The sequence below is a fragment of the Tupaia chinensis genome, unplaced genomic scaffold (assembly GCF_000334495.1).
Source record: "Tupaia chinensis unplaced genomic scaffold, TupChi_1.0 Scaffold000221_1, whole genome shotgun sequence".
Lineage (NCBI taxonomy): Eukaryota > Metazoa > Chordata > Mammalia > Scandentia > Tupaiidae > Tupaia > Tupaia belangeri.
Genome location: NW_006159696.1, coordinates 118,463 through 145,204, shown reverse-complemented (window position 1 = coordinate 145,204; position 26,742 = coordinate 118,463). Strand labels below are relative to the sequence as shown.

At 46.5% G+C, this 26,742-nt stretch overlaps 2 protein-coding genes across 2 annotated transcripts in view; one reads left to right on the top strand and one right to left on the bottom strand.

Moving 5' to 3' along the window:
• The window catches only part of WDFY4 (WDFY family member 4), a 275,436-nt gene that overhangs the window by 210,753 nt on the left and 37,941 nt on the right, over positions 1–26,742 (top strand). The window lies entirely within an intron of this gene.
• On the bottom strand, positions 35–26,742 carry LOC102471234 (leucine-rich repeat-containing protein 18). Its single transcript, XM_006147724.2, has 3 exons — positions 26,595–26,742; positions 24,801–24,913; positions 35–923 (listed from the first exon to the last, which is right to left on the bottom strand). The coding sequence occupies exon 3, from the start codon at positions 824–826 to the stop codon at positions 59–61; it is 768 nt and encodes a 255-aa protein (XP_006147786.1). The 5' UTR covers positions 827–923; positions 24,801–24,913; positions 26,595–26,742; the 3' UTR covers positions 35–58.

Sequence of the window (26,742 nt, the reverse complement as noted above, 5' to 3'; positions counted from 1 at the left end):
AGACGCCATAAGGATACTGGAGTCCCCCCCCCCCCTGCCTCAGGGTCAGGGTCCCAGGTCACCTCCAGTCTTCCTGGGAATCCTTGGCCATGGAGTTGGGTGCAACCAGATTGGAAAAGACAGCCTTTCTCTGTGCAAACGAGGTCATGGTCTTGATTTTGTTCAGCTTTTCTCGGGCCAGTTGGCATTTCCTCAGGCAAGGCCCACATAGGTCCTTCTCCTCTACCAGATATAAGTTCTCCAGCCGCTTGATGGAATCAATAAAGAGGTCTGATTCCTCTTCCTTTGGAAAGGGGTTCCGCTTGGTGTTGAGCTTTTTCAGCTTGGGGAGCTTGGAGATGCTGGCGGGAATAGAGGTAAGCAGGTTGTCATTGAGCCCCACCTCATGCAGCTCCTTCAGGGCGCCCAGCGTGGTGGGCACGCTGTCTAGGTGGTTCAGGCCTAAGTTCACTGTCCGGATGTTCTTGAGCTGGTTGAGCTCCACAGGCAGCCCGTTGGTGGTCAGCTTGTTGTTGCTGAGGTTGAGGTATAGCAGGCTGGTCATCTGGCCGATGGACTCAGGGAGCTTGTCGATGTAGTTGCTGTGCAGGTCCAGCCACCGTAGGTTCTGGAACTTGGAAATAGATTCAGGGATCTTCTTAATCAGATTTCGGCTGAGATCTAGCTCGTCCACATCATTGAGCCGCAGAATACACTTGGGGAAGGTGGTGATTCCCATCTTGCTCAAGTCAAGACGCTTTTTCCCATCGAACGTGACCTTGATGCAATTCTTGGCCACCTTGAAAGTGATCTTCTTGCCCTTGGGGCCTTTTCCACCCTTGGCCATGCTGTCTTAGTAAGAGAGTACCCCTGAAGTAGGTCGCTTGGATTGGCTGGTGGTTGGTTTGAGGACAGAGCCACATGAAACTACCAGAAGATAGATTCTGATGAGAACAGAAAAACATCTAGTTAGGAGACGCCATAAGGATACTGGAGTCCCCCCTAAGCATAGTGTTTTGCTCTCTAATGGTTTATAGAAAGAGAAAAGGGGGAGTGGAGGGAAATCAGGGCATCAGAAGAAACCCAGCCAAGGACTTTAGCACGTGTATGCCCTCCAAGACCTCGGCTTGCTCGGGTGTACTGGCTGATGCAGCACGGGGCTGAAGGATGCTCAATGCCTCTCAAACTGTGCCAGTCCCTGACTTATGAATCCTCCATTGTCCTGGACTTCCCCACGTGTCCCCACTCAGGGTCGTATGTGTGCCCACGTGTGTTCTGGGGTGTCTGCCACTTCCCAAACCCCATCACGAACCAGTGTTTCCTTCGGTTTTTACGTGTGTCCCTGGGGAGGGGCTGCTGAGCTTTGAGGAACAACCTAATTCTGGATCTGAAGGAACACGATAGGAGTAAAGAGTCCCTTATTATATCTCTCTTCACCTTTTGCACCCAGAAGACCTAGGTAAGCCCTGGTTATTATAATCACAGAGCAAAAGGAACAACAGTGCAGAAACGTCCTTATTTCGCCCTTGGAGGAGTGAGCCTGGCCAAGCCTGGAGGGAATGTGCTGTTTCCTGCCTCCGACCCCCTTTGCTTTTCTCACCTGGAGCAACTGTAGAAGTCAAAGTGCAGGCAAAGTCTGATGCTAGTCATGGCTGCCAGCCAGGGCGACTCTGGTCTCCACAGGTATGATGTGGAAGGCCTAAGTTCTAAATTCTCAGTGCCTTAGTTTCTTAGTTTGTGAAAACTGAATCCTAATCATTCTACCAGGGAGTGTAAATTCTGTAATATTCTAAAGTGCTTAAAACAGTGCCTGGCACAGAGTGAAAACATGATTCGTGTCAGTTATTAACTATCGTTACAAGGACCTGTGGACATGCTGTTTCAATCCTTACCAATCCAGCAAGATCCATCCTGTTTCCCTATTGTAAAGAGTGAAGACTCAGAAGTGAGGAAGCTCCAGGGCGAGGAAGGGCGCCCAAACTCTCTTCTGCTTTGTTGCGGTTCCCTTTTCCTTCTACAGCCCAGCCCCTCTTTTTTGCTGATTTTCTAATTTTGGACCGAAATTCTGAAACGGCCAGCAGAAGCGTGCTGTTGGGAGACAGGTGTTCACTGCCTGTGTTCCCTGCGGGCATGGCAGGTGGGTGCCCTGCAGTCCCTGCACCTCACCCTCCTGGTCCCTTCTTAGGGGCAGGTTGATACAACACGTAAGTGTCCAGCAGTGGAGCTGTGTGAGCTGTCACCCAGTGATCCTCACGTCAGATGGCAATTACTGTCAGTCTCATGGTCTCCCTCTTAGTGGAAGGTCAAAGGTTCCCTCTGCGCAGTCCTTCTGGATCATAGCCCCCTGGGGCGGATGGTGGTCTCCATAGTAAACCAGTGAAGGTGACTCAGCTCTCAGCAGCACCGATGTTCTTTTGGGCTTAAAACCTGACCCTATGCTTTAGAAATGATGGACTCACCACATTTGGGAAAACTGGCCTGTTACCAGACACATTTGGGAAAACTGGCCCTGTTACCAGAGACAGCTCAGTGTTCACCAGTACAGAGGTTTCCTTATCATTCAGCTGCAAGGAAGCACATGGGCCGAAGCAGAGGTCCCAGTCACAGCGAAGATGGAAAACGTGTCCCGCCCACCACCGAGAGCAGCTGAGATGCAGAGCACGGAGGTGCACTCATGGTCTGGAGATGGGTGGGATCAGGCAGGCTGGAGACAGACCCAGGACCCAGAGTGGGACCAGCCGGCAGCTAGTTTCCTGAACCCCCCCCTTACTTCCAACCGTAATCTTGGCTTGGACTCAGAGTCAGCCCTCAACCCCAATGTTGTGCTGTGTAGGAGCTGAAAGATCTCTCGTCTCTAAAAGGAGCCTTTCTTTCGGATCCAAGGAACAGAAAAGGGCACCTGTCAGGGTGAGAGGAAGGGAAGTCTTGTTTTTCCCTTTTGTTTGCCTCAGCTCCAGGCAGTGTTGTGCCACTGGGGTCAGCCCGGCTGGCCTCTCAAGTGCCAGGGCTAGGGGGAGAACCAGTGTCTCTGAGTCTGGGTCCCAAGAAGCAGGCCAGGGGCTGCTTCGTTTTGCCTCTCCTACTCCACTCGGTCCTAGAGGCAGAAACAGCAGTGGGAAGTGTGCAGGTCTGGGACTCAGACTCTCTGGGCTTCCAGCAAGAAGACCAAGAAGATGGGTAGGGGTAGGTGAGGGGCTTCTGGGAGCCACAAAGTAATGGGGAGGTGGCAAAAAAGGAGAGAGCTCAAAAAAAGTGAGTCCTAAAATTGTGTATCAATTCACTCTGAGCTGCCTTTAAATCAGTGTCCAAAGCCTGCTTCAATATATATGTACACACACACACACAAGCGCACGCGCGCACACACACACACACACACACACACAGATGTATATATCACATATATGTACTTTTGTTTTTAAAGAAGGAGAGAAAAAGGAGTCAAAGTGCAGGAGAATATCAGAAGGAAAAATGGCTAAAAACCTACAAAAGTTAGTTAAAGAAATAAAAATTTCAAATGCAAGAAGCTCAGCAAATGCCAAGCAGAGTAACTAAGCTTGAAGAAACCCACATTTGGACACATAGTCAAACTGCTCAAAATTAAAGAAAGAGTTGAAGCCTGCCAGGAAATAATGGCATGGGGACCCAGACCATGGCGACCTGAATAGCTCCACATCAGAAACCATGGAAGCTAGGGCTCCTGGAAAAATAGCTTTTAAGGTATCAAAAGAAAATAACGATTAACCCAGGCAGTGAAGGTATTCTTTACAAATCAAGGCAAAATAAAGCATTCTTGGATGAACCCATATAAAAAGTTTGCTTCTGGCTGAACTACTGTGAAAGAAATGTCAAAGGAAGTTCTTCAGGTGAAAGACAAATTGTTTTAGAGAAAAACTTGGGATCTGGGAATAAAGGAAGAGGAAACGGTAAATATCTGGGAAAATACAGTAAGCACTTCCCTCTTCTTACAATCTATATATGCGGGTGAAAGCAAAAATCGTCAGGCCGTCTGATGGGATTGTCGAAGTCTGTCAATGCAATACAGATGACAGATGTGATGTGTTGAGGGACCTATATAATGTAAGATGTTTACGTTGCTTTGAGGTACTAAAATATTAATTTTAAATAAGCATTTGTCCTAGTCCATTGTAACAGAAACACCCAAGTCTGGGTGATTCCTAAAGTAAAACTAGACGTTTATTCCCCTCATGGTTTGGAGGTCCAGGGTCAAGGACCACTTGCAGTGAAGGTCTCCTGCTGGAGGATACCACGGTGGAGGGCAGGAGCCTGAGCAAAGCAGAATGTGTCTGTGTCCACGTGTCCCTGCCTGTCCCATTCCCACCCTTACAAATCCACCAGCATTCGGTTATGGGGTCCCCACCCTAGTCATACCTCCTAGAGCCACCTCCTCCTAGTCTTGCAGTCAGATTGTTTCCTCTTAAAACCTTCACAATAGAACTAAATCCCAGAACATAAATTTGAGGGGACATATTTAAACCATAGCAGCTGTGAAAAGTTAAGTATGTATATTCAAATCCCCAGAGCAATCACTAAGACACACAGAGATACAGTAAAATCTAAATATACACATGACAATGAGACAGTCTTCAAAAATCCAAATAATCCCCCAAAGGCAGGAAAAGGGGAACAGAATAAACATAAAACACATGTTAAGTTGGTAGACCTGAATCTGAACATAAAAATACTTACACTAAATGAAAGTGACCTAAGCACACCAATTAAAAGACATAATTATCAGTATGAATTACAAAAGAAAAACAAAACTCAGTTACATGTTTTCTTTAAGAAAGCCACATTAATAAACAAAAGTGAGTTAAACTAAAAGAATGGAAAAGACATCCCAGGCAAATGCTGAAGAAAAGCTGGGGTGATTTTACTAATTTTGAAGTATATTTCAGCAAGAAAATTTACCTGGGGGTAATAATAATAATAACTTAATAATAAAAGGAAAACTTGATCAAGAAGACCAAAAAGTCCCAAATGTGTATGTGCTTAGTAACAGAGAATTAATCTAGGTGAAGCAAAAAAATGATAAAAGTGAAAGGAGAGAGGGCCACATTTACAGGGACAGTTCGATATGTACTTGTCTCTCAGTGATCAACAGAACTAGTAGAGAGAAAATTAGGCAGAGGGGCTTGTCCACCTTGGCTTTATTAATCCTTGGGCCAGGTAATTCTGTGTTGACCATGGCGCCGTGATGATGAGAGGAAGAGGCCTGTCCTGTGCACTGTGGGATGTGTACCAGCATGAGGTCAGAAGAGTCTACCCACTAGATGCCAGTAGCTGCCCACTAGTTGTGATAATCAATAATGTCTCATTGTCAAATGTCCAAAGGGGAGCAAAATTTCCCCCAGAGGAGGGCAACTGATAGAGAAGAACTGATTATTACCGTCAGCCAGCTGGACCGATCTGACACGAGTAAAGCCCTCTACTAGGGCCAGATGGCACGGCAGTAAGAGGGGATGCGCAGAGACCATTCCATTTGGGCAGGCTTCAGATTCGTATCCAGATATGTCCCTCGGTACACTGGGCACATGTGGGCTGTGAGGCTGGGGGTAGGTCGGGGCGTCAAGATCCTCTTAGGAGTGCCTAACTCTCTGTCTTTCTCATTCATTAAATAAAGAAATAAAACTTTAAAAAACCCTAAAAAACACTATATGCCAACAGCAGAATTCATATTATTTTCAAATGCACATGGAGAATCTGCCAATATAGAGCATATTTGAGTCATGAGAAAAATTTTATCAAATTGAAATGAGTTGTGATCATACAAAGAAAATTCTCTGAAAATAATTAAATTAGATTCAATAACTAGAAAATCTCCAAATAGTTAACTATTAAACAACATATTTATAAATAATCTATAAGTTAAATAAGTTTCAAGAGAAATTAGAAAATATTTTTAACTGAGCAAAAATGAAAATACAACATAGCAAAACTTGTGTTCAACCAAGACATTGCTTGGAGAAAATCTATAGTTTTAAATACTCATATTAGAAAGGAAGAGAGATCTCAAGTCAACAACAGAAACTCTCCTCTTAAACATTTGTAAAGAAGAGAAAAATAAACATAAAGCATGTTAGGGAGGAAATAAAAATGAGTAAACATCAATAAATTCAAATATAGAAAGATAATAATGAAAATAAATGTTGAGCATCATGAGTTCTTTGAAACGAACTGATAGATTGACAATCAAAAAAAAGAGAGAAGACATAAATTCCAAATATCAAGAGAAATAGCAGATGTATATATATATATATATATATAATGATGTTCAGTAAAATAAATTTTAAAAGAGAGTTAAAGGATTCTCTAAAACCCATAGACATTAAAGGGGTAATAAAGAAATAGTACACAAAACTCAAAACTCAGTGAAAAATGTTAGATGAAATAAATCTCAAACCACCAAACTCATCCATGAAGAAATAGACAACACAAATAAACCTGTGTTTATTAAAGACATTGAATTCATCATAGTTGAAAACATTCCACAAAATAAAGCAAAACTCCAGACCCAAATGGATTTATTGTTAACTTTTACCAAACACTTAAGACTGTATTAGCCATTTGTGCTACTGTAACAAATACCATAGACTGGGAGGTTTATAAATAACAAAAATTCATTTCTCACAGTTCTGTAGGCTGGAGAGTCCAAAATAAAGGCCCTGGCAGATTAGGTGTCTGGTGGAGCTTGCCACCTGGTCATAGATAGCTGTCCTCATATTGTAGAAAGAGGACAAGAGAATTCTCTGGGTCCCTTACAAAGGCACTAACTCCGTTGATCAGCTCTCATGATCCAGTCTCCTCTCCAGTGCCCTACCTCCTAGTACCATAGTGTTGGGGGCTAGGGTTTCAATATGTAGATTTGGAGAGGGGACATAAAAGTTCAATTCATTTTAGGACCAGCAGTTGGCATAATGGCTATGTCGCTGGACTCCCACGTAGTCAACTGCGGTTCGAATCCCCGGCCTGGTGGCTTAAACTCACGCCAGGTGCATGTGCGTGCATGCCCAAGATCCCGAGAGGAGAATGGAAGAGAAGGGATTGCAGCATGGCCATCCCCCCTGGGGGGGGGGCGTGATTTCTCACTTTCTTTCTCTGTCTTTCTCACAAAGTGCATAAGCCCTATAGCAAAAAAAAAAAAAAAATCTCCAAAAAAAAAGTTCAGTTTATTTCAAGAACATAACAATGGTACATAATCTCTGTCAGAAAGCAGAAAAGAGAATGTGATTCCCAACTTACTTTCTGATGGCAGTATAACCTTGATACTAAAATCACACAAAGATAATATAAGAAAGGAAAACTACAGATTAATATCCTTATTAAACATATACAAAAATCCCCAACAAAATATTAGCAGACTGAATCCAGCACTATGTAAAGAACAAATGACAACCAAGTGGAGATGCAATGCTGACTCAAGATTGGGAAAGCAGTTGGTATAGCAAGTTCACAAATAAAGAAAAAAATACATGATCGTATCAATTGATACAGGAAAAAAGTTGACTATTCTCTCATGATAAAAACCCTCAGCAAACCAGTAATACACTATTCCTTAACCTTACAAAGAACATCAAAAAAAAAATTTAAAGCCAATTTCATTTGGGATCAGTGCCTATTCCATATAGTATTGGAAATTCTAGCCCATGCAATAATGGAAGAAAAATGAGTAAAAGGCATACAGAAAGAAAGAAATGAAATAAAATTATTTCTATACACAGTTGACATGATTGTCCACATAGAGAATTCTGTGAAATTCTAAAAATATTCTTGGGACTAATAAGTCAATTTAGCAAGCTCATGGGATTCAAGGTTAATATACAAAACCCTTATTGCATTAATATATTGTAGAAATCAATAATCGAAAACTGAAATTTATAAAATAATAGTGACCAAAACAATAAAATATTTATGCATATAAATAGCAAAAATGAGCAAGGTTGCTATGCTAAAAACTATAAAACACTGATGTGAAAAGGCAAAGACAATCTGAGTAAATGGAGAGACCAACTATGTTCATAAGATGGGATACTCAATAGTTAAGATACTAGTTGTCCCCACAGATAGGTCTAAAGATAAGTGTGGTTCCAGTAAAAATTCTAGCAAGATTACTTTTGTGTATAAATGAATAGATTCTGAAGTTTATAGTAAAATAAATTAGAAATCAAATATTTTTTTAAAAAAATAAAGTTGGATTCATGCTTCCCATTTTTTAAATTTTCATTTACTTATTTTTTCAATGAGAGAGAGAGAGAACAGAGAGGCAGGCACCCCCAACGGGGTCTTCATGCCACAATCTACCCAGTCTCAGCTGGCCCACGTCATGGGTACATACATGAGACACTCGGTGTGCTCATGAAAGCTCTGGGATGAGAACTCAGGACCTTTCTTATGTAGACCCAGTTGTATTACCCCTGTGTCAATACCTGGCCACCATTTTTCCCAATGTTAAAGCGTTCCATGTCATTACAACATGTAGTAAGGTACCTAACCCTGTGATGTGTGACTATTTATCACCTACTACAATATGCAGTGAAGGGCCCGATACATAGATTGGTGGAATAGACAATGTAGTCCACACCTGGTCAGCACTATCGCTAAGCAATTGGGCACTGCACAGAGGAAGCAGGATCCCATATGACTGACCCGGGTTCAAATCCCAGCCTCATCAGCTTGAAAGTCACATTGGGCACATACGTGTGTGCTGGAGAGCCTAATGGATGGCAAAGTGGAGGAGGATGAACTGTGGCGTGCCCAGACCCCTTGGAGGAGCGCTGCCCTCTGTCTCTCTCATGCCTTGTACGTGCCCTCGAGCATTAATAAAGGGGGAGAGGAGGTCAAGTATGAAAGGGTGCAGAAAGATATCCACACAAATATGGCCGACACGATCAATTGATTGTTGATAGAAGTTCAGTGGAGAAACAATAAATGTTTCAACAAATACTATTGGAAAACTTAATAATCGGTATGCAAAAATTTAAAAAAATGAACGTTAAGCTCATTAAATTAGCTTACATTAACTCAAAATGGATCATAGATAATAATGTAATACTATAAAACTCTTAAAATGAAGTAGAAAATTTTATGATCTTGAGTTAGACAAAAAACATAACCCACAAAAGATATTAATAAACAAGACTTGGACAAAAGTAAAAACTTTGCTCTATGAAAAAAACTTTGCTCTTTGGAAAAAAAAAAAAAGAGGTCTGTTGCAAATGAGCAGGAAAACTATCTACTGGAAGAAAAAGAGTTGCAAATCATGTATCTAACAAAGGATTGCTATCCAGAATCAATTAAGAGCCTTAACGCAGTAGTATGGAAACAAAAATACATTAAAAAAAATGTGCCTAAGGTTTAAAGATGCATTTTATCATAGAAATTGTAAGGCTTATCATAGAAATTATATGGTTGGCAAATAGGACCATAAAAAGTTTCTCTACATCATTAGCCATTAAAGAAATACAAATCAAAATCACAATGAGATACCTATACGTATCTATTAGAATGTCTAGAATTTTAAAAAACACACAAACCAATAGTGTGAAGTTGAACTATTTGGCAAAGTTGTGCACCACTTACAACACTCGTACACTAATGACGGGAATGCAACTTGATCGGTCAAGGTCTCTTGAAAAAACAGTTTGGCAGTTTTCTATAAAACTAACCATACACAGGTTGTACATCCCTAATTGGAAAATGCAAACTCCAAAATATTTCAAAATCTAAAACTCTGAGGGCCAACATAACACCGTAAGTAGAAAATTTGACGGCAGACCTGTTTTGGTACTTGGCAGGCAAAACACTGGAACACTAAAATATCCTATGAAATTATCTTCAGGTTATGGTATATATGAAACTTGCATGAATTTGATGTTTCCACTTGGATCCCATCATCAAGATAGCTCATTTTGAATATGCAGATATTCCAAAATCTGAAAACACTTCTTCTGGCCCCAAGCATTTCAGATAAGGGATACTCAACCTGTCTTTATAATATGACCCAGCATTTTTCCAAGTAGGCATTTACTCTAGAAAAATAGAAATTTCTGTTTACACAGAAGCTATTCACGTGTGTTTATAACTGCTCTGTTCATAATTGCCCCAAACAGAAAAACCTAAATGTCCTTCAGCGGGTGGAGTCGTATAATGTAACAATCCTAAGATAGAGAATGGGTTTGTTGATACACAACTGGGTGAATCATAAGAGCGCTCTTCCAAGCTAAAGAAGCCAGGCTCAAAAGTCTAAAGTCTACATAACGAAGACTTCCATTTTTGTGAGAGTCAGGAAAACACTCACTCTAAGTGCAGAAAACAGAGTGTGTGTCCTGGGCTTTTGTGGAGAGGAAACGTTTATAAGCGAGCAGCCTGTGTGGGTTTTGGGGACTGGAACTGCTCACGCCCTGACTGTGGCGGGGTTACGTGAATCTAGACGTATGCAAGAGCTTGGAAAACTGTGCTCAAAAGGGCAATCTTCCTGCAGAAAAATTAAAAATGATTTTTTAAAAACCAAAACTGGTGAGCCGCCCCAGGGCCTGCGATTGAACCAGCCAGATCTCGCGCGGCTGACCGCAGTTGGAATCCCAGACTGGCAGAGTGAAAAGCACACCAGAGCTTCCATGAGTGCGAATCTAAAATCCTGGAGAGGGAGGAAAAGCGAGGATGGCACGACCACACCCCATCGGGGGCTGCTTCTGTCTTTCTCTCTGGCTCTGATGAGTGCACACACCCTCCAGAAAAAAAAAAAAAAAAAAAAAAACCAGTGCGACTCCTCGTCCTCTTTCTGGCACTTTCCCTGTGCTGCTGGCTTGGCCTGGAGTGATGCCTATGACTTCTCCCTGCTCCTGCAGAGCCTTGCCACCCTGATGGGCACTGCAGCATGCACCATCTGGGCACCGCGGTGATCAGCGTGTGGGCACCAGGGGGAGGGTGTGCCCACAGGGAGGAGCTGTTCACAAGGCGCCATGTCAGAAAGACTGTTTACTTCATGTGTGTTAAACATCTTTATTCAAAAAGAGATCAAGGAGCTCGTATTCGATTTTATGCTTAGCAAGGACTTTCCCCCGTGGTAGGGTTGCCAGATTTAGCAAATAAAATTCCAGGATCCTTGTTCCAGTTGAGATCCAGATAAACAGCAGATGGTTTTTAGTTTGCCTAAGTCCCAACTAGTGCATAGTGCTATATTTACTTGGTGCCCTGTCTCAGGGCCTAAACAAATATAAATAAAAGTTCCTGTGTCCACGGCCCTTATTAGTCTTTGGGGACCGATTTAAGCCAGGACTACATGTTTATTCATGCGTGCTTTGGTTCGTTCACTCACTGAGTCGGTGTACGGAGTGCCTGCTGTACTCAAGCCTCTGAGCAGCACAGGTGAGTGATAAGCAGGCCCCACCCCCAACCTCAAATAGCTAACATTGAGACTGTCAAGGATTCTGGCCCCCAGACTGGCCTTTTGGCTTTTCTTTTACATGAGATAAAATACAGTACAGGGAGGCCAAACACACCAGGCATGGGTTAGAAGATCCTAGACAGGAAGGGATGCTCCCATGAGACCTCAGATCCAGCCAGTCGGACCCAGCGGAGCTGCCCCCAGAGCCACCCACACCGTGGGAAGAAGCCCTCCCTGCTCTGATTGATGGTGGTGAGGAAGCAGCCAGGAGCTGGCCAGAATACTTCTCCATTAAGGAGCCTCTCTCCAATGGGCCCTTTGGCTCCGAGCCGGCCCATTAATCTCCTCAAGGTAAAGTAGGGGCTGACTGGGATAATGCACCTCACCTCCGCTGCAATGAGTCTGGGTCCCCAGGCAGCCCCCGGCCAAATGGAGCATGATGAGCCCCGCCCCACATGCTTCTTTGCAGGGGCCCCCCAGCCCTGGCTGGGACCCTGTCTCAGCGATGGAAGGCAGCGCCGGGTTGCTCACGGCACATCCCGTCACGCTAAGCTGCCAAGCACCAGCGAGAAGCAGACAGCGCCAAGAGCCCATGTCAGAGCCCCGGGGACCAGGGACACCCCCTTGTCATTCAACTCCACCCAGTATCCGGGCTGAGCCTGCCTGCCTGTCCAGTAAGAGAGTAAGTGTTGGCAAAAAAGGCGTGAAACAGATGATCTTTGGATGCGATCAGCACTGGTTAGCTGGCCTATGATTGTCAGATCATAGAGTTCCTCAGATGTCAGCATGGGGCCCACCCACACGGGGGGAAGGGGGAAAGGCAGGAAGAGGTGTAGACAGACAAGGAGCTGGACAAATGGATGGATGGGAGAATGCATGGGTAGGTGGATGACAGGCTCTATTTCACAGAAACAGTTCAGAAGCCTGAATAGGAGGTGCTTCTAAATAGACGGAGTCTTTTTGTTTTGTGTGATTGGTTTTTATACTTTGGAAAAAGTGGACCAGTTGGTTTGACTTTAATTTCTAATTAATTTTTCTACCTAGTCATTGTGAATCAAACAGCATGGTGGGACACCCCATGGATATCTAAATTAAAAATCTAATGGCAACCTATATTTTAGAGCCATTGAAATATTTGCAAGCGTTTTCGGTTGTAAGATCCCGACGGCTGCAGTAGCTGAATTTATCTGGGGTCTCACTCGCGTGTTATCTTGGACTACACCCCGAGTAAGGCTGGCTCTGTTAACTATATATCTTACATCTTTAAGTATCTTACCAACATGATCTCGCAGTAGTTAGCCTTTCTGCTGATACGCGAGACACGGGATAGACGCCCGAAGCCCCTGGCATTGCACAGCCAGTATCTGGGACTAACTCCATGGGAAACTCCATGCCATGTGGATGGGGAGTCATCGCGTACGGGCCATCTCTCAGGAGGAAGTGTCGCAAACTCCCTCACCCACTCACTCATTCCCAGGTCATCGCATCTCCCTTCAGACCCCTGTGTACCGGGCGGGGAGCAGGCCCGCTCACCTCGCCGTGACTTCCCTGGCTCTCCAGTCACCCCTGTGCCCTCTGCCCTTCCCAGAACAGATCTGCTCACTCTAAATGAGGAGCTGCATCTTCATGTGAAGTCTCCGGGGAGGCAGAGACTTGGGCAGTCCCCGTGGGTCCCTTCTGTGGAGCAGACGTGTTTGGAAACCTCTGGCTCAGTCTCTAAAGTAAGCAGGAAGCCTAGACTCAGGCGTGGTCTGCACTGGGAGACAGAATTGCCATCGGTCCAGTGCCCACCCTGGGCCAGCAACCGTGCCACGCTACTTCCTTCACCTGTTACCAGGACTTCGGAGTATAGACTCCGTCACTGGAGGTAGAACCATGCAGTGCGACCGTGTTTTCCTCTAAGTGTCCCCTCACCCCATATCGTGCTGAGTCCCCTTTTCCTGTGGGCAGAGGGACCAATTGCAGGGAGGGGAAAGACTGGAGGCATGACAGTCACTTGGCACTCTCAGTAATGGCTCTGCCTGACCCTCGGCAGCGTGAAGAGGGGGATGTGGACAGCAGGGGTAGAGACCTACAGAGATGCCTTGGCTTGGGGGTTTCTCTTTTCTTTTTCTTTTTCACAGTAATTTTGTTTTGCATTCATTGGTTGTGTATGAGTACAGAATGATACATACAAAGTGAATTTCCCCATCTAGAATACACTATAGAGGGCGCAAGGATAGTACCGCACACGTGTCTCCAACAGATCATTTTCCATGTTGTGTTTCTTACATGTTTTACTTTCCCCCTTGACTGCCTCCCTCCCCCACTCCTCCCACACTGTCTCTGGTGTCCACAGCTGCTCTCCATGGCTTTATACGGCCAATATGTCTGTTTCCCCCACAGAGTACAGACATTCGGTGTGTATTGTGTGGGGACATACAGTGGAGAAAAGGCAGCGCTCCTACACTGATGGTGGGACTTGGGTCTTCTGACATCAGTGTCGGAAATGCTACCCATGTCCACAGCCAGGCGACACGCCATTGCAAACATGCTGTCGGGCTCTATGTATCTCTCATCACCAGGGTTACTATGCAAAGTATCAACCCTATTTTTAAATAAGAGATTTGAGAGTCAGAGAAGTCCAGTGACTTCCCCAAGGCCACACAGACAGCCAGGAGCACAACCCAGCACCTTAGTTGTCTGATCCACAAGCTTACTCATGGTCTTTCCACACACTGCACCGCCCGGCCCGGCTCCTCCCTCTGCGGCTTGTGCTCCAGCGTAACAAACCCTCATCCTGGGGGCACCTTGCTGCCCCCTCTGGGCCCAAGGAGAGTGAGCCACCTGGAATCCCAGCACTCCCAGGCCGACAGCCCCCCATTTCTGCTACAGGAAACTGGCTACCCCATTCCAAAGACGGTAGATTCCGCTTGGTCGCTGGTGGCCCTGATGTTGGAAACAAGGAGCATCGCAGAGCCCCAGACACTTGCCCAGGTCCATGCTAACTCGGCACGGGCTGGCCTGGGAAATGCAGTGGTGCTCACAGGAAGGTTACTGAATGGGAATGGCATGCACGCCTCCTGCAGCAGCTGGCCAGCTCAGCAGAGACTGAGGAGACGGCTACAAGCTTTGGCCAAAGTCCCTGCAGGCACTTTGTCATGTGGATGTCCCGTTGACCTTGTGGAGGGAAGAAACTGTTTCACGCTGATCCATTTTCCAGCTGCCCATATGTACGATGCACATTGTAATACATATGTATGTCCATACATACACACGCACACACACTCGCTCATATTGTGTGATTACGTATACACATATATGTACATTTATGTGTGTGTTACATATGTGTATTTATGTGTGTGTTAGATATGCATGCATTTATACATGTATTATTTATAAACATGTATAATTGATTATAATGATGAATTTTTTGATTTATTATTTTTTTTAGAGGTTTTTGCTATAGGGCACATGTGCTCACCAGAAAGGCAGAGAGAGAGAGATAGAAAGCAAGAAGTCAACCCCTCAGGGGGAATGGCCACACCACAATCCCTTCTCCACCATTCTCTCAGGATGTTGGGCATGCACGCACAAGTGTCCAGCCTGAGTTTAAGCCACCCGGTCTGGGACTCGAACTGTGGTCGACTACATGGGAGTCCAGCGACAAAGCCATTATTCCAACTGCTGATCCCCTCTTAATGACAAATGTTTTTCATTGCCAGAGGGTGCATGCACTCGTTAGCAGGTGAACGGGGAGAGCGTAACAGCACCCCCCAATGGGGTTTGGTCATGCTATAATCCTTTTCCTTCCATTTCTCCATTCCATAAGGATTTGGGGGCACATACGCACATGCGCCTGGCATATTTTTTAAGCCACTGGTTGTTGGAGTCATTTAACTGTAAGAGCTTGGAAGCTGTCAAATAAAGACAGAAAGTTTAAAGGACACATATAATGCCACGAGCCAGTTCACTTAATAGGCGCATGTACCAAGAAGGCAGAGATGGAGATGGGAACTGGTTCCTGGGGACCCCAGTCCCTACAGGCCCAACCTGGGAGCTAGGAGGGTGGACACTGGCTTTATCCAGCACAGCTGGGAGCGCTACCCTGCGGCATTCTCTGCTATTCACCAAAGCAGCAGTGACCTCTGTCGCCCTCGAGGGCTGCTGGCTGCTGTGGTGACATTCAGACCTGACTATCTTCAGGTCACCAGAGTTTGATTCTTAACCTGTGAGCATGCGGTTAAGTCTAACCCTCATTAAGATGCGCTCAGACAGCAGGCATCTCTGTGAAGTGGGTCACATGGTGTCCTTTCCCCGCCTGCCCATCTCCTGCCCCACCCACGTGGTTAGGCCAGCCCTCTGACACATGGGCGTTTCCTCAGCAAGTGGCCTCACCTTGGCGTTTGGATCCACCCTCACAGCCCTCCTTTGTGGTAGGACGCTTCGGCCTTTCCACAGGAGAGCATACTGGCTGGTAGGGTGGGGGCGTGTGAATGGTTTGCTCAAAGGCTCACACAGCTACCTTATTCCAGAACATTCTGGGGGGAAGGGTCTCCCTCTTCACATCAGAGCTCCCATAAAGCAGCAGACGAGTGTCTAGATGGAGGTCGTCGGGCTCACTTCGTTTGGCGATGATCTGGTTAATCTCAGCAGCACAAACTGTCTCTTACAGGGGTGTTAGGCGTCTGCAGCTTCCCCTCCCCCAGTACGATTCCCTTCTCTAGCCTCAGCACCACACACGTGCTGCGGGGAAGCCGCTATCTGTCAAACTGCCCCCATGTCCCTGGCGGATAATAAGAATTCAACTTTTATTTGGAGCAAAAGTTCCCCAGGGGTCACATGGCCCAATAACAGAAGATTATGATTTCTCATTGGTTTAGTAGCATCTATTTTGTAATTCTGAATGCACTCTGTTTTAATTGGATTTGTTAAAGGAACAAAAGGGAATAGGTGTCTTACAATTAAAATAAAATATTAAGATTATTAGTTTAACAGACTAGAGGGCACTTTGTCATGTGGATGTCCCGTTGACCTTGTGGAGGGAAGAAACTGTTTCACGCTGATCCATTTTCCAGCTGCCCATATGTACGATGCACATTGTAATACATATGTATGTCCATACATACACACGCACACACACTCGCTCATATTGTGTGATTACGTATACACATATATGTACATTTATGTGTGTGTTACATATGTGTATTTATGTGTGTGTTAGATATGCATGCATTTATACATGTATTATTTATAAACATGTATAATTGATTATAATGATGAATTTTTTGATTTATTATTTTTTTTAGAGGTTTTTGCTATAGGGCACATGTGCTCACCAGAAAGGCAGAGAGAGAGAGATAGAAAGCAAGAAGTCAACCCCTCAGGGGGAATGGCCACACCACAATCCCTTCTCCACCCTTCTCTCAGGATGTTGGGCATGCACGCACAAGTGTCCAGCCTGAGTTTAAGCCACCCGGTCTGGGACTCGAACTGTGGTCGACTACATGGGAGTCCAGCGACAAAGCCATTATTCCAACTGCTGATCCCCTCTTAATGACAAATGTTTTTCATTGCCAGAGGGTGCATGCACTCGTTAGCAGGTGAACGGGGAGAGCGTAACAGCACCCCCCAATGGGGTTTGGTCATGCTATAATCCTTTTCCTTCCATTTCTCCATTCCATAAGGATTTGGGGGCACATACGCACATGCGCCTGGCATATTTTTTAAGCCACTGGTTGTTGGAGTCATTTAACTGTAAGAGCTTGGAAGCTGTCAAATAAAGACAGAAAGTTTAAAGGACACATATAATGCCACGAGCCAGTTCACTTAATAGGCGCATGTACCAAGAAGGCAGAGATGGAGATGGGAACTGGTTCCTGGGGACCCCAGTCCCTACAGGCCCAACCTGGGAGCTAGGAGGGTGGACACTGGCTTTATCCAGCACAGCTGGGAGCGCTACCCTGCGGCATTCTCTGCTATTCACCAAAGCAGCAGTGACCTCTGTCGCCCTCGAGGGCTGCTGGCTGCTGTGGTGACATTCAGACCTGACTATCTTCAGGTCACCAGAGTTTGATTCTTAACCTGTGAGCATGCGGTTAAGTCTAACCCTCATTAAGATGCGCTCAGACAGCAGGCATCTCTGTGAAGTGGGTCACATGGTGTCCTTTCCCCGCCTGCCCATCTCCTGCCCCACCCACGTGGTTAGGCCAGCCCTCTGACACATGGGCGTTTCCTCAGCAAGTGGCCTCACCTTGGCGTTTGGATCCACCCTCACAGCCCTCCTTTGTGGTAGGACGCTTCGGCCTTTCCACAGGAGAGCATACTGGCTGGTAGGGTGGGGGCGTGTGAATGGTTTGCTCAAAGGCTCACACAGCTACCTTATTCCAGAACATTCTGGGGGGAAGGGTCTCCCTCTTCACATCAGAGCTCCCATAAAGCAGCAGACGAGTGTCTAGATGGAGGTCGTCGGGCTCACTTCGTTTGGCGATGATCTGGTTAATCTCAGCAGCACAAACTGTCTCTTACAGGGGTGTTAGGCGTCTGCAGCTTCCCCTCCCCCAGTACGATTCCCTTCTCTAGCCTCAGCACCACACACGTGCTGCGGGGAAGCCGCTATCTGTCAAACTGCCCCCATGTCCCTGGCGGATAATAAGAATTCAACTTTTATTTGGAGCAAAAGTTCCCCAGGGGTCACATGGCCCAATAACAGAAGATTATGATTTCTCATTGGTTTAGTAGCATCTATTTTGTAATTCTGAATGCACTCTGTTTTAATTGGATTTGTTAAAGGAACAAAAGGGAATAGGTGTCTTACAATTAAAATAAAATATTAAGATTATTAGTTTAACAGACTAGAGATGCCTTGTTCATCAACCACACCTCTAAAACACACACACAAACCTGAGCACATGCAGAAACCAGAGAACCAGAGGCCGGCTGGCCCCTTTAAAGGCCAAGAAGTGAGTGTGGATTTCATTTCTGCCAACCACGTGGAAGGGCTGTAATCGCCAGATGGGCATGGTTTCATTTTCCCCTCCCAGCCTCTTCCGCTTTGCCAATAAAGAAACTAGGGCCTAGAAGCTGCTCAGCAGGGCGTAAGAACTGGGAGTTAGGCCTGGCAGGTTGATCCCCAGCTCCTGCTTACCATCAAGTAACCTTGGGCAACTCTGAGCCTCACTGAGCTTCAGCCAACCATGGTTCGAGTCCCAGACCTGACAGCTTGAAATTCTCGTTGGACACTTGTGCATGCTCACAACCCTGAGTGGAAAATAGAGGAGAAAGGCTTGCAGAATGGCCATCCTCCCGGGGGCGGGGGGGGGGGGATTTCTCCCTCTCCCTCTCTCTGTCTCTCTGGTAAGCACACATACCCTATAGCAATAAAACTAAAAATTGAAAAATGTTGCTTCCCGGTGAGCATCGGCTGTAAGAAAGCAGCTCAACTTTCCGAGGCCATCTGGAATTCATTCTCTATGAGCAATTTTCTTGTTTATTTGCTTAGTTACCGTGTAAGGAAGACAGAGTAGGGGAGAAAGACAGCAGCACCCACAATAGGGTCGCCATGCCATGATCCACCCCAGGCCCAGCAGGGTCCTAGACTTGCCCTAAGGCAGGTGCCAGGCATAGGGTTACTGGGCTGCTCTCCAAGTCTGGGGTCAGCTACAGAGTGACCATGTCCCAGCAAAAACCTCTCCAAAAAAAGAAAAAAAATCAAAAAGAGTGACCGTGTTCCAGATCCTGTCCATCCATCCTGCTGAGTGGGGACACCAGGGGACAGGGGACAGTGCAAATAGCTCAGAGATGAGAGGGAGTTACTGGAGTTCCACATGCTCCCTGAGGCCTTGCTGAGCTGCTTGCTCCTCTCTGTCTACCCTTGTCCAGCCCACCTGCCTGCTATGGGGCCCCAGCCACGGCTGTCGTTTAAGTGGAGCCTGTACACCAGTGACCACTGACTCTAGTGTCTGGCCTGGACCTCCTCCCGATTCCAAACTGGGTCGCGTTTGCACTGGCACGATGAGGGGCAACCAAGCTCAGCCTGTCCCCCAGTTCTCCGACCACTTGGCCTCTCAAACTTTTCTGGCTTGGCTGGCAGCAGGGTGTCCGGGGGAGGCACAGGCCTAAGTGGGCTCCACCCGACTTTCTCTTAGACTCCACGCTGGATCCATGAGGAAACCTGCTGGCCTTGCACTCAGTCTGTCCAGAGCCCCAGCACTTCCCGCCCCGACAGGTCCCTGGGCTGACTCCCCGCCGTTGCTCACCAGGACCTTTGCAGCAGCCTCTAGGCTTGTTTTCCAGCTACTGGTTTTGCCCCTGTGGTCCCTCCTCAATGTGACAGCCAGAGAGTTTGCTGTCACAGCAAGGGCCATCGAGTTCTCCTTGGCTAACAGGAGCCAGGGTCAGATGACCACAGGGCTCCCCCACACTACTCGCTTCACAGCAGCCACTCAGGCCTAGATGTTCCCTTGTATGGCCTCAGCTCCTGCTGTTCATTCTTCTAGAAGGTTCTTCCCTCAGATATCTAGTTGACTGACCTGTTCACTTTTTTTAAAGTTTTGGGTAAATCTCATCTTCTCAATCCATCTATCCCGGTCCCCAGTTATAAGGCAAACTGCCCCCAGCACGCACTCTGATGTGCCTCACTCTATGCTTCTATCCACAGGCCTAGCACCTGAGTGTGCTTCATAATGGCTTTACCTGTGCTTTCACCCTCTGCCCCACTTTCTCCTTCCCCACTGGAAACTCCACATGCTTGGGACTGCCTGTCTGCCCTGTCTGCTGAGACACCCCCATATCTGGGGTATGATAGGCCCTTGTTCAGTCCTATTTGAGGGATTGCATTCTGAGTGCCCAATAAGGCCAGTTCCAGCTCCCGTGCCCTCGACAGGGCCTCAGCTTTCTCCTAGCTTAGCTTTCTCCCAGCTTTCCTGGCTCGCAGGTCAGAGCTCTGCAGTGAACCACACAGACACTTGGGTTTCCTGTGAAACTCCCATTCAAGCACAAAGCCACCTCCCAATAAAACAACTCAAACCAGAAAAACCCAAGGAGCGTTTCATTGGGATAAATGCTGCTCAAATAAAACAGAAAATGCCAAAGCCAGGGAGGAATCTCAGCAGAGGTAGAGGTGGCCGTTAATTTAGAAGGAGGTGGGTGGGGAGGAGCTGGCCACACCCAGGCCAGCTGTGACCTGAGTGCTAAGAGGAAGCCCATGGAAAAATCTGGGGAAGCGCAAAAGTCCCTGGAGTGAAGAGAAGCCCGTGCCTGGATGCTGGAGGAAGGAGGGACTGGGGTGGCTAAAGCACAGAGGGCCGTGCGAGGCAAGCTGTGTGCTCAGGGCGGCCATGGCCTGTGGACATCTAAGAGTCCCTGTCACCTGGGAAGGCAGTCGAAGTCAGGAGTTGGTAAGACCGGCCATTGCTAGCCGGAGTGGAAGGCAGTGCGTGGTGGATGGGGTGTGGCGAGGGGCCCTCTAGAGTCAGACGGGGGATAGGTGAGCTATTGGAGGGACAGTCGCCTAGACTGTATGTGGGGTCAGCCAGAGAGAAATGGGGGGGCGGCTGAAACTTTTAGGAGGTCTGGGCCTTTTTTTTTTTTTTAATTTCTCACAGTGTGCATGCACTTGATGGAGAGATGAGATCGAGAGAGAGGGAAAGTGAGAGAGCACCCCAGCATGGTTGGCCATGCCTCAATCCTTTCTCTTCCATTTTCCATTTTGGGCACACCTGCACATGTGTTGGCATGTTTTTCAAGTTGTCAGGTCCAGGACTTTTCCCATGCAGCCTACCATGTAGGATCTAGCTGCCTTAACCACATGCCACCAGCTGACCCCAGCACTTTTTCTTTAAGAATTTTTTTTTTGACATACAGTGTGTGTGTGCTTGCTAGAGAGAGAGAAAGAGACAGAGAGAGGGGAAATGAGAAATCACTCCCTAGGGGGCACGGCCACACGGCAGCTCCTTCTCCATTCTTCTCTCAGGACTTTGGGCACACATGCAAACACACTTGGTGTGATCTCCATGCTGCCAGGTTCGGGACTTGAACCATCCAGCACCTTAGCCTTCATGCATCTGCCAGCCCCCACAGAATGTTTTTTTCTATGAAATTTTTGAAGACCCTTCTTATATGGATTCTACTGACCAGCCACCATAGGCGAGGTATTTTACAGAAGTGATTCTTTAGACTCCCTGGTGTGTTGATTCTCAACTCCACTAGACAGACAAAGTAGCTGGAGCTCTGAGGGTCCTAGGGCTCAGGACAACTACCCAGAATCTACCACAGACACTTCAAAGGACGATCTGCCCAGGCTCAGCGTAGTTAGCAGTGATCGGGGAGGCCTGCTCAGTTAGCTGGGTGGCTCAGCCTCCTGTATGGACTTGCACTCCCATTCCAGGCTCCCTGGAGGGTAACTGGCCTGCACCTACTTCTGGAGAGCAGCAGTTCTCAAGGAGCTCTGGCTTTGGAGAGAGAATCTAGCACCACCCCCAGGACGCGCTGGCCCACCCTCCTCCCCGCCCCAACGTGCCCGGCCCCAAACACCTTAGGTGACCTGGCTGCATCCCCTGCTAGGTGCCCTTCCTGGCTGGGCCTCAGGACCAGCTTTCTCTCTTCTAAATAATGCATTAGTTCCTGTCTGGGGCTGTAAATAAAGCACACCAGGAGATCAGGCATTTCTAAAGCTGCTTACTCAAAAGGGGGGGGGTTTGAAGTGGTGGTGGTTTGGCAAAATTCAAGTAAATTGAAAAATGCAGAACCACCACCAGAGCAGAACTTACCCCAGCAGTTGTTTCTCCTTCTCCGCTGTGAAACTTTGTCACCAGGCAACAAGGGACTGCGTTCTGGAGTTAATTAGCATAGCCTGACGTCAGCCCCACAACGTGAAAGGATGCCGGGCTGAACGGCTTCCCACCAGGCCTTGCTCATCCTCCAGGCAGACCAATCCCATCCCAGTGATTCCTGCAGCGGGACTTTTCTCAGGGCTCCCCAGCCCTCTTGTCCAGAGGGTTAGAGGAGCAGGCAAAGCGGCTTCCATGGCAACCACCTGGCATGGCACTTGCTACAGCAGGAAAGCCACCTGTGTCCCTTTTAAGGGACACATCTAACTTCAGGAACATCCAGTCCCACAAAGTATCATTCGACTTCCTTCTTATGTGTCCAATCATTTTTTCCCGCTTTTTAGTTTTTGAGAAGACTGTGTTTTATTTGGATTTAAGCATTTCATGCAGTTCTCTTTCTCTTTGCACTCTCTTTACCCTGGCTTTACTCTATTTATTTCTATTTTATTCATGAGAGAGAGGAGAGAGAGAGAGGCACCCTTGAGGGTTCTCACTCCACCCCTTCCCAGCCCTCCACTCGCCCAGCACGTTTTCAGGAGGACTAAGGGACTCCACTCCGGGGGTGACCACGTGGCTTGCAGGGCTGCACTTCTGCGAGCTAGCCTGTGGCCCCCAGGCTGGGCCTCTTTTCACACTCTGAAATCAGCGGAGCTGGGCGTGCTGATAAAATCACAGGGCCTGTGGTCATTGTCCTCGGCGGGTGGTATGTGTAACATGCCGACATGTAGGCTCTAAAACCTACGTCTGGGGTAACGATACGGTACTGGCCCTGGTGGGGCTTGTTTGCCCTTGTTTCCATTTTGGCGCTATCATTAATGAGACTTCAATGAATATATTTATGCATTTAGAGTATTTTTTCAGTATTTTTTTTATCTTAAACTCCTGAAAATTGAGAAAAATTAGTAAAATCACTTAATTATTAAAATTAGTATGCAGAGGGACCAGCAGTTAGCATAATGGCTATGTTGCTGGACTCCCATGTAGTTGACTGCGGTTCGAGTTCTGGACCCGGTGACTTAAACTCACGCCGGGTGCGTGTGCATGCGTGCCCAAGATCCTGAGAGGAGAATGGAGGAGAAGGAATTGTGGCGTGGCCATCCCCTCTGGGGGGTGATTTCTCGCTTTCTGTCTGTCTCTCTCTGTCTTTCTGGCGAGTGCACATGCCCTATAGCAAAAACCTCTCCAAAAAAAACCCAAAAATTAGTATGCAGATAATAAACTAACATCATAGAAAAATTAGAAAATAGAGATACAGAAATAAATAAAAATGGTCACTTTTTTCACTTAGAGGCAAATTAAAAATAAACAAGTGATTGATATGCATTGCATTCATGTTGGGGAAAACTTTTTTGTACATTGCAAAGATGTACAGTGATTACATGTAAATTTAAAGAAACAAAAAAAATGTAATAAAGAAAAATAATCCTTCTAAAGCCAGCCTTGGAAAAGATGCCTGCAAAGTGCTCTCCATGCAACAGCCCAGGGAGCTCTATTAAATGCAGTTTAGATGGGGAAAAAAAAAAAGATATATCATTTTAAATCCAAGATTAATCTAGACAATAACAATTTTGGAAAGTGCCAAAAAGGTAAAATGAAAGAAATTTTTAAAAATAAAATTAATCATTAGAGATAGAGTTAGCTAAAACATTTAAAATACGTGAACACCACCATGATTTCATGTTTCTAGCCCCATATAAAATAATGCACACCATTTAGTTTATACAGTAAGTGGCTTTGAATAAAATTAGCAAATAAAAATCAATAGAAAGTTTTAAATTATTCCAAATTTTACTACCTGGTATATTTCTAATTAGAACATACATAAAAATACACAGTTTAAATCAGTAAAATGAATAATGTAAAAATCATAAAACACAGATAAGAAAATACAAAGTCAATGTTTTAAACAAGAAAATATGTAAGAAAATAAATACGGTTTAAAATGTAAATATGTAAAACCTCGTACAAATCAAAACCATTCATAATTTCGGTACCTGGAGGTAACGTTGTACATATTATATGAACTTCCAGACTTTAAGTCCATCTGCAACCTCATGTTATGGTATGGTTATGCCATAATCATTTGAAAAAGTTACTAAATCACATTTTTTAACAGAATGCCTTCAAACACGGGCCAACTACTAATTGGTAAGAAAGATGGCTTTTTGTTTAATCAGGACTAAGGTTTCCATGTTTATTGTTTCTTGCTTGCTTTGTTTTTTTCTTTCCCTTCAGAGAAAAGAGCCTGGTCTCCAAAGTCAGGGCCCTTGGTCAACGTCTGCTCCTGCCAGGTGCTTCAACAGCTTCATGTGTCCAGTGTTCATGGACACTTGCTCTGTGCCAGGCCTTAGGTGACCGGGGGAACCAGCAATAAATCTCACACTCCACTGGTCTCTGCAGAGTCCCTGGCTCCACACTCCATTTACTCCTATGTAATTGCAGATAGTGATTGTGTCAGTGGGTCTTTGTGAAAATTAGACAATAGGCAAAAAGTCTTTGCAAGTAGTAGATTACACAATTGCTGAGTGTCATTATTAGGTTTAGAACCACATGTGAGATTTTATGTTAGGGAAATGGAGAAAGATAGGAAGTTATCACAGAATCAATACCTCAGTAACCTGAAGGGAAATCTCCAGTTTGAAAGAAAATAGCTGGCTGTGGATTCCCCTTGGCTGCTACTTAGGTCTGAAAATGCAGAGTCCCAGCTAATCTGAATTTGCTTCTGAGAAGGAAAAAAAGGGGAGGTGTTACTAATGCCAAAGCCTGGGCTTCCCACTAGACTTCACCCCCTCTGGGTGTCTCCTGGCACCGTCCAGCAGGTGTTCCGGTCTCAGGAGCCTTGCCCAGGTAGAGGCTGTTCAGGTCAGCTGCTCCATCCTGAGGAAGAGCCCAAGTCTTGAGCAGGCCTGGGTTTCCAGTCATGTTTTGCCAAGATGAACATGTTTTCTTCTTATGGTTTGTGTTTTCCTGACACCTCTCAGCTCAGGACTCAGATTCCTTGGTCACTCACCAATGAGTGTCACCATGTCCTCATGACTGTCTTCCAAATAAACAGCAAGGGAGAATTTGGACAGGCAGCGAGGTTTGGAGGGGCGTCTGGTGCAGCCCTCCGCAGTCGTCTGCAGGTTAGGGTTAGGCTAGCCTCCTAGTCCCAGAGGTGAGGAGAGGATGGGCTGAGACCCCCAGTTCCTTCCTGGGCTGAGGGTACAGCCTGCGGCCAGGTGAACCCCTTGCCAGAGCCCCCTCAGTCTGGGGGTAAGCCAGCACCTCTGAAGGCTCAGCTGTAGGCCGCTCCACCAGCCCCTCCAGGAACAGGGAGCTCTGGGGATGCCCCCAGCTGCCTCCTCATGCTGCCCACTCAGGAGACAGTGGGGTGTTAGTCTGGGAAGCCAGTCCGAGAGAGTTGACCAAAGCACAACCAGGACCAAACCACAGGCACTGACACTGCAGCACACGGGTGGAGAGGCCCCAAGGCAGTGGCAGTGGCACTCCAGCTTCTAAAGCACTTTGGGGAGAGAGGACATAGATTTGACTGAAAACACAGCAGCATGGGCCACTGTCACTGCTGGAAACAAGGCAGGCTTTGAGCTGAATCTCGCTGCCAACCACCCAAATGTCCGGGTTTAGAGATGGGCTTCTCACCTGGGAAGTCCCTCAGCACCCACCGTCTCTGTGGGGCACCCAGCCACGACCACCTCAGGCTACACAGGATGGCCTTGCTAGGCGTCACTGGCTTTGAGTTCTTCTGTTCAACCCAGCTTGACTGCAAATTGCCCAAGGGCTCTGACTCTTGCCCTATGACTCGGCAGACACCTCAGCAGATGCCCAGGGTGCCTCATGCTCACTGCACGCTGGAGACTCCCTTGGCCAGAGCAGGCACAGACTTCCAAGACATCCTCTTCCCCCCAGAGCAGACAAGACTAGCCCTTGCTCTTGAACTCGAGAACATGCCAGAACACACCCATGCCACCCCTGCACTCTCCTTTTCCAGGCCCGGAATCCCACTTGCTGTCCCCGCACTCCCATGCAGGAGTGGGCAGACATGGGAGGGATGTGGTAACAGTGGTTCACAGAAGGCTGGGGTCTTGCCAGGGACCTCCCCCAAATCAAGTGTAGAGGGAGAATTGGATCCAGGTTTCCTTGACCCCCAAACCTGACTCCTTCCTACCGTGCCTTTCCCAGACCTCAGGGGAGATTGTGAAAGCAAGAGCCATCTCTGGCCTCTTGTCTTCATCTATTAATAAAATCTACATAATAATGATGGGTAATGCAATTTGTCAACTATTAAAAATACTTTTAGCTAATTACCAGATATTTACAAAATTCATAGAAACCACTTCAAGAATTCTATAACTGTCCCCAGATTAATATAATTTTAAAATACTTTTTAAAACAGAGCTCACGTTGGGCAAGGTGTCTTATCGCCTCTGGTGACGGTGTCTTTCTCTGATGGTTCTGGAAGGAGAGGTCTTCCTTGGAGCTCATAGCTGATGAAACGAGGGCGGGGATGGTGAGATGCCTTTTCCTCCTGCACACCATTCCACCGATGGC

Coding starts and splice junctions, on each gene's coding strand:
- LOC102471234 (XM_006147724.2), bottom strand. CDS start 826: ATGGCCAAGGGTGGAAAAGGCCCCAAGGGCAAGAAGATCACTTTCAAG.